The sequence below is a fragment of the Anas acuta genome, chromosome 12 (genome assembly GCF_963932015.1).
Source record: "Anas acuta chromosome 12, bAnaAcu1.1, whole genome shotgun sequence".
Classification (NCBI taxonomy): Eukaryota; Metazoa; Chordata; class Aves; order Anseriformes; family Anatidae; genus Anas; species Anas acuta.
The window spans coordinates 21,081,940-21,094,116 of record NC_088990.1 but is presented as its reverse complement, the minus strand read 5'-3'; the positions used below and the strand labels follow the sequence as shown (position 1 = coordinate 21,094,116).

The 12,177-nt window shown below is 43.8% G+C and overlaps 1 protein-coding gene across 15 annotated transcripts in view; it reads left to right on the top strand.

Annotated features, from left to right (window-relative positions):
* SEMA6D (semaphorin 6D) overlaps positions 1-12,177 on the top strand; it is a 233,526-nt gene that overhangs the window by 191,779 nt on the left and 29,570 nt on the right. For 7 of the 15 annotated variants that reach the window (XM_068695975.1, XM_068695970.1, XM_068695973.1 and 4 more), the window contains exon 1: positions 11,035-11,158. The exons of 2 other annotated variants lie outside the window; for them this stretch is intronic. Coding sequence is in view for 1 of the 13 variants with exons in the window: in XM_068695976.1 (XP_068552077.1) it covers positions 11,709-11,786 (78 nt within the window). In the remaining 12 variants the exon portion in view is untranslated. 6 more of the 15 variants (XM_068695981.1, XM_068695968.1, XM_068695971.1 and 3 more) reach the window with 6 other exon arrangements.

Below are 12,177 nucleotides of genomic sequence, written 5' to 3'. Positions count from 1 at the left end.
CAGACATCCACCTTTTAAATTTTATTTAATTTGTATTGATTTTTCCTGCACTTTCATAAGCAGGCATCACACATCTGAGCACACACAGAAATGATTACTTAAGTGATGATTTAAAAATAATGGATGTACATTAGCACATGAATGATTAATTCCTCTTTGTGAGTACAAGCATCCAGGCTATGGTTGAGTAAAATATTGATGGTACGAAGGAAATGAGCTGTTTCTTAATTTAGTTTTGTTCTGGTAATGTGTAACTAATGTTGTTTCCTTCTAGCAGTATGCATTTAGTGACCCTTTTAAATTTTAATACCTAGTGATAGCTAAACTAATAGCTTCATGGGACATATAAGAGGGGATTTTGAAAAGATGCAGATATGGTTTACATGCATTAATTTGAGACTCTTTGTAACACATGTAATACAAATTGGTACTACAAAAAATCTAGACTGTCTACCCTCAAGCTGGCATTTCCCTGAAAAGATGTGGCTTTTTTTGTACCAGACACACTAGAAGGTGGAGATTTCATTGTCAGGTTAGTCTCAGGAGGCTATGGCATATGAATCCCAGTTCATCAAGGCCTGATGCTCTTGTGATACACCTGCACATGTATTAGTGAGACTTGTAGGAAATGAGAGCATGACTGTGCTTACCACCTGATACTTGGGCATATGCTTGCACTAAATGTAGCTCAACCTGAGCACTGGGATTAACTCTGCGCTGTACTCCTACAGCCCAAGCTAGAGATAACCTCCTTGTGTTTTCTCACTGCACGTACAGCTGTTGAGGTTCTTCTGAGGTTTTTGCCAGGATTACATGCTGAAGTGCTTTGCCACGTATTTGCCAGGATGCCGCAAGGAGGAAAAAGCACTGGAAGGCGAGCATGACCCAAACGGGCCTACCTACACCTTCACTGCATCCAAATGTAAAGCCAGTGCCCAGTCAAGCAGAACCGTATGGTCTTAAAAACAAATAGAAACATCTAAAATACTCTGTAAGTGTGGCTGGACAGCAACACATGTGAGGACACAGGTTATGGTAGAGTGCAGCTACAGGTTTTGATGTTCTCAGGTGGGAATACAACCTTGTTACTCAAGGTTGATATACAGACTGAATCACTGGCACTGCCTAGCCATTGCCCAATCTGTTGGAATGGCACTTTGCCCACTGACGTGGTGATATGCCAGGTTTCATTTGAAGTAGGTGCCTTCTAACAATGGGTTTAGAAAAGCAGCCTGCTGAAGACAGCAACTGACACTTCTTTCTTCAATAGGCTATTTTTGGAGTGGGAACACTTGCTGGCAGCAAGTGCAAAGGGCCTAAATCAGTTTCTATTAGTCAGCTGAAAAAAAAAATCTCATTTGCTACAGTAGCAGAAGTGATTGCTTCCATTTGGACTTGCTGGCTTCACACGGGCTTGTTTATTGTGGCTACTTAATCCTACAGTACCAAAGTGCATGGTAGTTTGAAGGTGGGAAAGGAAAAGGAAGAAGAGGAACAGTGTAGTGCTTTTGAGACAAGAAAGAGTGTTTTTTTGTTTAATTTTGAAGCATGATCCTTTGATATTTTCCACTGCTGCAATGGATATTATATGGTAATCCTGCCAGGACATTTTATATGTGAGGAAGAGTTTGAGTGTTGGCTCCCCGGGATGACATTTGAGGAATATAGTTCACATTTTTTCCTTTGGCAACTGAGAGAAAAGAGGGATCTTCAGGCAATCTCAACAAAAATCAACAGACTCTTCATCATCAGGTCTTTTTGAAAGTGTTTTGAAGATCCTAGGGAAAACACAGACTTTGGCTGTCAAAACTCCCTGAAGGGGTGTAGATCACAGAGCAAGGTAATGCAAGCAGTTCTCCCTTGTGGCTTTATGGATACAGAATGCCTGAAACGTGGGCAGGGTGTAAAACCACATGGCTTTAAGAGCAGCCCAGATGGCCAACAAACCCAGGAACACATGCACACATGATACCCTGATCCTTCTAGGAAGGATTTTCAATCTAAATTGCCAGCCTGACATCACCCCCATGACATTACTGATGGACAGAAATGATATACAATCCACCTTGCAGATAGCTACTTGCTTGGGTCCGTAGTAAGGACTAATATGGCCTAACATGCCTCTTTCAACAAGTCCAAAGCTCATCTGAGCTTGAGTCCTGGTAGTGATGTGATAGGAGTCTGAGCTTGGCTGTGGTTCTGATCCACTCTCAAGGCATGCTGTTGACCAGGCCATTTACAAATACTCATCCCTCTCACCTGGATGAGCACTGGGCAGTCTGCCTCCTCTCCCCAGTGCCTCTACTGTCTTCCCACAACTCCACTCCCTTCTTCATCACTGTGCCAGGACAAAGTGCCATCCTATCTGTCAGTGTGCTCAGTCCCCAGGACATGCAGGGGGACATGCCAGGTGGCAGGATGCCACTTAAGGTTGTGCTCCTTGCAGCTGGGTCCCCCATACAACTTATGGAGAGTGGTTTGTGATGGTCTGGCTACAGGAGGAGGTGGAGAGCTTTCCATCCTTCTCTGGTTTAGTGTTGAGCTCTTGGCCTGATAGAAGTATGTGACTAATGATGACAGGGAAAGGACCAACTAGGCATTCTCCACCAGCATACAAAGTATGCATGAGCAAAATAAACAATGAGTCATTGAGATTCTTCTGGACACAGGAAACTATTGAGGCAGCATCTGAAGTACTCAGATAAAATATCCATCTCTAAATCAGCTTTTGATAGGAAAGCTGAGAGTAACATGTAGTTATCTTTGGCTAGTGGACAGTGGAGACTTTATTACAAAATGATTTATTTTCTATAACATGGCTGCTAAAATCATGGCACCTCATTATGCAACGAATTAAGAAGAGTTAAAGCTATAAAAGGAGCTGGAAAACTCTGGCTAGAGCCACAAATACTATTTCTTGCATTGCTTCCCAGATGGAGAATCACTTTTCATGCCCTCCTCTTATCCACAAAGACAGAGAAGAGAGGAGGTCTGTAGCTAACAGCTGCAGCATCCACAACTGCCTCACTCCAAGCAGCAGAGGTAACAGAGCAGTCTCTGTTCTTTGCCAAGAATGGAGATGCCATGGCTTTTTTTTTGTTTTGTTTTGTTTTGTTTTTTTTGTTTGTTTGTTTGTTTTTTGTTTTGATCCACATTAGATAACAGTGTTGGCATTCCTACCTGTGCCTGCTTTTTCAAGTCAAGGACTGTCCAGAGGATTTAGTAATAACTTGATGGTTACTGGTTGATTCTTTGTTATATATTTTTGCTATGTTAATTCTTCAAATATGTGCTGCAAATAAGAGATTTTTTAGGATAGGATAGATGCCGTTGCTATATTACCCTGCCTTGGATCTAAAGTGCTTTCTACACTTTTGACCCCCTGCAAACACAAGCCTCCTGCCTGACAGCTCCTTTGCATGCCTGTTTGCTGCATGACTTGTCACAGACAATGGTATTTCCTCAGACTCCATGGAGCTTTGCATCACTCAAGATTAGTGGTCCGACATGCAGAGTCATACAAGCAGCTGGCAAACTGTGATCACTGAAACAATGTGGAGATGAAATGGGCCATCTATCTCCTTGTCACCTACTGTCGCCTCAAAGGTGAAAAGTCTGTCATCTTGCAGCTACAAAAGAAAAGTAGTAAGATGTGTCTGAGGATCACTAATACGAGTGGCTCTAGGACGTGGTGCACCATTTTAGATGTCAACGGGAGAGAAGGAGTAGCAGTAGCTCCAAAGGATCAAAGCCACTTCCACTCACTTCTGCCTCTTAGCTTTCATATATGGCGAAAAACAAGTGCTTTATCTCGTTTGTACTCACTCACTGTCTCTAAGTGGAAATTTTTCTTCTGCATTAACCTGTAAGGCAAAGAATAGACCAGAGCAAACCTTTCATGGATGTCTCTTCTACGGCTACTCAGCAGAAAGGAGTTTGCAGCCCACAGCTAGCACATAGGAGGGAACACCATGGTTCAATAAAGCTAGAAGTCAATTTTTAAACAAACAGTAATATTAGATAAGGCAATAAGTGTTGAAAAAAAAAATTACAATATTCACCTATGTCCAAGAACAAAATATTCTAGGATAAAGTTGGCTACTGAGAAGGGGAATACACTAAACAGAAACTCAGGTTAGCATGCCAAAGGCAACCGCTTCTGCCATTACTGATTGTGTGTGGGCCATGGACTTTCTGTATGTATGACAGAGGTAAAAGTAAATAGTTTGATCATCTTTCTTCAAACCTAGGATGAAGGTCTATGCTCTCTCTGGATAGGAATGCATCAGAGAAATATGGCAAGGTTTTATTTCAGAGTTCAAGCAGATATAAATTTACAAGCCGTTTGTTTACCTTTCTATCTTTAGTGATTACTGGCATTAGCTATTTTCTGAGCACCCTCCCCACATCAAACATGAAAAATGTCTGTCTGATCCTTTACAACTGTTTCACTGTCACCTAAATGAGGCAGGTTTTTGGCTCCTGAGTCAGTGTTAGGCTGGACAGCTGCTTAGCTGTGACAGCCCAAGCAGCTACCTCAGGCTTGCGCAAGGGGGATTCAGACTGTACTAAATTACATTCTTAGGGTCATATGTAAAGCTTTAATCCATGGAGTTATATTTGGCAGGACAGTGAAGGAGCAAGGTTTATGTGCATCTGTGGATGTGTCTGTGTGAGTCTGTACATGTACACATGGCTAATTGCTTGTTTTCTGTAACATTAAAATATTCACGTCTGTCATCAGCTGATACCTATGGACTCACCTTTGTGTAGGATGCGATTGTTGGTATACGGAGTCAAGCTGATTCATGTTGGATTTTATGGACTCTGGCATGAGTAATGTGATACTAATCAGTAGATAAACTAATCTGCTGGTATTTATAACCAATAAGCAATTGTCTCACCCACTAACTGCAAGTTAGGGGATATGACAGTTACAGTAGATACTAGTTTTACTGTAGCTCTGAGCTGCTTGGGAACCTATATGATTGGCTAAATTTCTAGGAGAATATTTGATTTACCTTAAAGAAAACATCAATCTTGCCTCTGGTCATTCTTACTGATAGGGAATACTGTATCTTCTGAGCCAGGACATAAAACACTTCAAGTCTGAGACCAGTGAGGTAAATAAAAGGAAAAAATTATAATCTGTTCCCATCCTACATTATCTGGTAATTTACACATAAATAACAGTGAAATAATAGCAGGTTTTCAGGCCTGTTTCTGTTCTGAAGGTCACTGGGTCTCCACAGGACAAAGGGGATTCATCACACAGAATCAATTATAGGATTAGGTAATCCCCTAAAATGGGATTGAAAAGTGATTTTGTGTAAGAGACATTGCTATATATAATTAAATAGATAACATTAAGCGTCTTGTCATCTTGTGATTATATACTGTAAGCATAGATTTGTTACTAATATGTCTTCTAATCTGTGCCTGAAAAAGGCAGTACATTTTACTACTAGTGAGGAAAAGTGTAGGTAAACACTGCAGATGGTGAATCTATACTGACTGAGTAGCTGTATGACAAACGAAATTTTGGAAATTAAAATTGTAGGCTGTGAGGAAGATTGCCTATTAATCTTGGAAGCATGCCATTAAATCTAATTACAGTATTTTGTTGATGTTACCTTAGATGTTTGAAATGAATTCCCCATCAAATGATAGGTGATGTAATATACCTAACTGAAAAGCTAATCACTGTACGGAAAATGGAGTTTTCTTGCTTTCAGTGGTTGCTGTAGACATTTGGGGATGTTTGCAGCACATACCACTCTGCACCTGGCCCCAAATGGCACCGTGGCAATGCCCCAATCCTGGGCTTTTCCACTCCCAGCCCTCTGCCCTGTAATGCCCCACCCTGTCAGGGATTTTTATTTTTTCCTAAAAGTTATCCTTTAGCAAGGGCCAGGAATTAAGCACACTTTACCCTTGCAGGAAAGTGCCATGGCCAGAATTGTTGGCCTGAAAGAGCTTGCTTTTCAAAGTTAAGGTGGATAGAGAGCTTGCAGGCAGGAAAGACCAGTTTTACAGCAAGACTGTGCCCGGTTATGTTCACTGCTTGAATCCCTTTTATTAGCTTTGACATACAGTCATCCAGATTTCACTATAAGCACATTTCAAGTAGTAAAATACACAGGACAAGACATTACAAACATTGTGGCTATGGCTTTTCTTTGCTGAGGCTTCCAGCCCCATGGCCTCAGCAGGGAGGAATTTTTGACCTTTCCTGACTTGGCTTCATCTCTGCAGGATCCCACGCGAGCCCCACTGGCTGACCCATGCAGTGCTTCCAAAGCATTAAAAAAATTATGTTTTCCAATTATTTTTATTAATTACTGGCACTTCTCCTCTGCCTCCCTAGAGGAGATGGTGGAATTGGAGAGCCAGCAGATTGAATTTCATTCCAACTTTGGCCTCAGTAAGAACCAAGAGCAGTTATTATATTCATCACTTAAATATTCAAGACAGAGATGGTGTTTGGTGTGCTTCTCAAGACAAACTGATGTCTGATGATCATGGGTGGGCATGGAATAGCAGCATGCACCCATTTCTTATACTAGCCAGAAAGATAAATGACAGGCATGGAAGCATATACAAATGTTGACACAACACAGAACCAGAGTAAAGTTGCCAAGTTGAGGATGCACAGCCCATCAGCCTTAGCAGAAAATCATCGCTACACCTTCAAGATGACAGGCATACAACCTGAGGTTTCTATACATCTCTCTAAATGAGGAGGCAGGCTAGAAAGATATAAAACAGAAAGAACAATGATATTAAAATTGAGGTTTTGACAGTCAGAAATACTTTAAAAACAACTCTCAACACAGTACTCAAAAAGATGCTAAAAGAAAGTGTTGAAATTGTTCTGTGCTACCTATATTTTACAAAATGCTAATCACTTAAAAGCACCTCCTATAATTTTCTGAGAGCTAACGAGTGAAAAAGGGGGTTTCACATCATTTGGAAAATAGGAGAAAAATATTTTCTTTCCTTCAAACATTACGAAGAACTCTACTAATGTGCAACCTGAATTGGATACTATTTACAGAGGTAAAAGTACAACATCTTTTTTTACACTTACCACTCTTTATACAGTACTTGACTTATAACCAATCATTTACCTGTATCAACACAGCACAGGCTTGTTATATTAGCAATTCGTTATTTTTAGCCAATTGGTGTAAATCATGAGCAACAATGTTCTGAAATGTCTCACTTCTGACTCTATTGATACTGCTGCAAGCTCAGGACTCAGAGAAGGAAAATGGCTGGCTTTGTTTTACTGCTTTGCCAGCCAAACAGTGGGATTTCCACCTATATTTCCCTAGGCAACAAGGTGTATGGTGACTGAGTGAGAGTAGGATCTAAATATGGTCTCCAGGCAGATTAAAGACCCATTTTCTTCGGATCTATGCCATAGGCAATGGGGGTGAATAAGTGGCCACAAACAGGACAATACCTACAGTAAGGGTTTGTGGAGACAAAAGTCTAAAGCCACAAATAGTGTGAGCATTGTTCTCATGTAATTACACATTCAGCAAGTTAATAGTGGAATACCTTAACAAGCTATCAGCTTCAGCTGGCACAGTTTAACCTTGTTCTGGTGATAAGCGGTGAAACGTTATAGCTTGAGCTTCTTAATTTCTTTATTTATGTTCTTAAAAAATTGAAAGGATTCTCCACCAATCTGTAGAGATTAAAAGCCTGCTTTTTTAGAAAAATTTCTACATTTATTCACATAACAGCTTGTCCTGCCCTGTGCAGTGGCTCCCCAGATGTTGAGAAGGCACTAAGGCACATAAAACCAGAGCTGTATGAAAATAGCATTTCTAGGTTGTTAATAGAAACTAATATTATCAGGCAGACCAATATTTACCCCTGCTGTGAGAGCATTACTCATTGAATAGAGCCTTAAATTGTCCAGCTAACTTCATGCACTCATAAGAAATAAATTCTATTCTCTTTTATTATCAAAATTAATTACAGTCAAGGTTAAGTTGTAACATCTGCACTTTGCAACTTCAGTTTAAGGACAGCGAATATAAAAACTGCGCATTTCTGCTTCACCAGAAATTAAACACCTAATCCATAGTAAATTACCTATCAATTACTTTGTACACTGTCATGCAGTAGGCAGATGTCTGTACACACTGTTGAAATGTGGTGCCTTTTGGAGGAAAGAAACAGGAGGAAGGAGGAAAATATTTAGCTAAAGTATAATGAGTCATGATATAACATCATCACATCCTGGCACTGCTGTGATTTGACTGTTCTTCTGTAACTGACATTTGCTGTTTTTATTGGAAATGACATAGTTTAAATGAACATGTCCTGAAAATATAAGTTTCAGATTTCATTCAGAAGTCATCGCGTCCATGCACTAGTGTGCTGAGTCACTGATTCAGCTCTGGCTCAGGCAGAGAGAAACCATCAATGCCATTTTCCTCAGCATTTGGGGGATGCGCCATTCCAGCAAAACTTTCCTAGGCAGTGGCACCCCAAAGGCGGTTTTCCAAACGTGCAAGCTGCCCCGCAGTGTGTGGGCTTGCGTTTTCTTAACAAATCATGTGGCCAATGTAGTGATTTTAATGAATGGTTGTGCTTCCTAAACCCAATTCAACCTTGGTTATAAAACTAATGGAGGAATTCAAGTGGAATGAAATGTCTGGTTTAAACACACATTAGTTTCATATTACCCATATTTTAATGAAGCAAAATCTCGATTTGTTCTTCTAACAGATGGTGTTTCTTTTATCTGTATGTAAATTTTGAATATTCTGCTTACATTTTCAAATTCGTGGGCATTAGTGTTGCTTAAGTCTGTAAAACACTTAGAGGGTGAAAAATACTTTAGACAATAGGAATAATCCATAAGATATACCTATGAGATAGGGTGAGTAAGTGGTCTCATTACCATTTCGTACACAGGGACAGTCTCACCGGAGCCGGAGCTGCTCCTCAGGCATTCCTGGCTCTTGGTCTTGGTCCATTCGATTGTGCCTCTGTACTTTTAGATTCTGCTGATGTGTTTCTTTTACAAATCAATCATTGTAAGGGTAATTAACATTTAAAAGCCAGGTTTCTTTTAATTCCATTAATATATTTGTGACAAGAAATGTGTTGGCAGAATCCAAAGGTTAAGAGTTACAATGAAGAACAAGTTTTAGGATAAATGAAAGTTAAGGCCTAAAATAGCCTGACAATACCCCATTAATCTGCACACTATTGACACAATAGTGGTCTATTGTGTCAATGAGGATTTAAGAAGCTTTGTAGCACATGTAACTGATGGTTTATCATATCAATAGGAACCTGCATATATTGGTGTTTAAAAACCTGTGGCTGTATAATTCCCTGACTGCACACATATTGTAAATGCACATACTTTAAATCCTTACATAAAGTGGTTTCTAGCCATGCAGCAAATTTTGAAACTATAATAAAATACCATATTTAATACTTCAACGTAGATAGATCTACACTTGACTACCCCAAAATCCTCCAAAATGCTCTACTTGAAACTGAAACCCTTTGCCGCACAGCAAGGCAATCTGATGCTCAACATTATGTCATCTGCCTAATTGCAGCAGAAGGAGATTTAAAACGCGTTAAGCTCTCAGCCCGGTAGAAGGAAGCCTTCAGTTGTGGCTGGGCTGTGCAGTGGGGAGGAAAGGCCCCTTCGCACAAGCTGAAGGAGCAGCAGGGAGCGTGCAGCCACAGCCCAAGCAGATGCCCCAGGCTGTGCTACTTCCCATGCCCCATGGCAGGGGCAGCTGAGCAGCTACACAGTTTAGATTGAGTGAAAATACAGGTGGCTCTCTAGGAGTGCAGTTTTTCTGGCTGGCACCACCATCGGGGATTTAAAAATCAGAGAAGCACATACCAAATTTGTAATGCCCCAGTGCAGGCAGCTCACACCTTGGCATACACACTTCTGATAAACGCATGCAGCAGAAAATCTGCTCTGAGAGCTCGGCTGCCGATGGGGAGGCCCCAGAGCTGCACCTGGAACCTTGTTGGGGTAGGCACATTCATGCTCTAAGCTTTTTGCATCCTCAGGTTGCAATTTGATTCCCAACCAATAGAATGGTCTCCTGTTTCCATGTGCTGTGCAAATTGTGATGCTCTTCAGATTAGGGCTGCTCCTGAGAAGGAGAAAATACCATCTTTACACCTCTAACCAGGCAGCAGCTCCTGGGGCACAACATAGCCACGCTGTGTTTGCTGCAAGGAAGCCCATAATGATCTCGCCTTTAGCCTGTCACCACTAGGAAACATCAGAGAGACAGCCAAGGGCCTGAGTTGCCAAAAACATCCTATTCCCATGGCTGAGAGATTGTGTTGGAACCATCTCTAAAGAGAATTTACTATGGGCCAAATCCTGGCGCCCTTGCTTAGATGAATCGGTTCTCAAGAGGCAACGCTCCCACTGCGAATAGCATGCATGCAAAATCCAGCAGGATTGGCCCCAGAACTACCTGGGAGCATCAGGCCCTTGTCTCTCAGGGCAGGAGTAACACGGGGAGCAAGGGGACGCAGGCAATGGCCAGGCCCCGGGATGCACTCAGGTGGATGCAGGGGCAGGAACCTGGGGATAGCATGTGAATGGCTGAGACGTTTCTTCAGAGACAACCTCCAAATTACTTTTACTCAGAATTTTTCCATTTTCCCATCAAACAAGTGTAGATGATGGAGTTTGGTGAGTATTCCTTTTTTTTTTCTTTTCCTTCCCAGATATTTTGTGGCACTTTAAGCCTTAATTAATTTAATGTAATAATAATAATAACAACAACAACAACAACGAATGAGCGACAGCTATTTCCCAGACTTCATTTCTGGGATGAAACCCTTTGTTCCTGGAACCTCTCCGGGGATTCGGGGCAGGCACTTGACGATGTCATTTCAAGGACGCTCCCCACTCGGCCGCTCCCCACCACCCGTCAAGTTCTCTGCACCCCGAGCCCCGGCAGCCCGCACCCGCTGCTCCCTCACGAAGCGGCGGCGGCGCGTTAAGGGGCCAGGACTCAGAGCGAGGGCGGCGGCCGGGAGCGGCGCCGCACCCGGTGCTGCCCAGGGCGGGGCTGGGGCCGGGGCCGGGGCTGCCGTCTGCCCACCGCATCACGGCAGTGCACGGAGATCCGCCGGGGCGGTGAGGGCGGCGGTGGGACGGGGGGCAGCGGAAAGTTGGCGGGGGCGGGAGGCGGAGCCGAGGCTGGGCGCGGCGCGGGGCGGGTGAAAATAAACACGGGAAAGGGGAGGGAATGGGAAAAAAAAAAAAAAAAAAAAAAGGAAAAATTAAAAAAAAAAAAAAAAAAGCGGCGGCGGGTTGGGCGGGAAGGGGTGGGCTCTGCGGGGCGCGCCTCCCCCGTGCTGGCTCGGTAGCGAGCGGAGCGCCGGGATGGGGGCGCCTGGTGGGGGCAGCGGGCGGAGAAGCAGCCCCGCAGCAGGCAGCCCCGCCGGCGGGCGGCGGCCGCGGGCAGCGGCAGGTACGCGGCGGCGCTGCCGAGCCGAGCCGAGCAGAGCCGGAGCACTTGCGGGAGCGGGGGAGCCGCAGCGGAGCCGGGCCGCCGGGTTGGTCCCCGGCGAAAGCGCCCCGGGGCGGGTGGGGAAGGGACGGTGAGCGTGGTTTGGGGGCTCTGCGGCGGCGGGCGGGCGCTGGGAGGCAGAGGGAGCTGCACGGCTGCTCCCGGCGGATCTGGATGGAAACTAACCGGGAGCCGGGTTGGGAGCGTCCCTGCGCCGGGTGCTGCTCGCCTTCTGCCGCCCGCCGCGTTCAGGTGTGGAGCCCAGAAACTTTTGGAGCGGGGGGAGCTGCGGAAAGAGAGAGGGCAGCGAATCAGGCTGCGGGTAGAAGGGGCTCGGAGCCTCCTGGGCTAGTTGTAATCGCTGGGTGGCGAGTAAAGGTCACACGGATGTTTCCAGGTGGATGATATGCCCGTATTTTAAAGGGTTTTTGTTTTTGGATGGTTTTCGTTGTGCTCTGACTTGTAAGCTGGAAAATGCAATTAAGTATGCTTTAGGTTGATATGTTGAAGATCTTGCGGTTCCGGCGGGCATCCGCATGAATATAGCTCTGTGTTAGTCTTAAATTGGTGGCCTTCCTCTAATCTTGAAGTTGTTCCTCACTTCTGGTCAAGATTATGTCTGTGTTACAGGCATTAGCCTGTG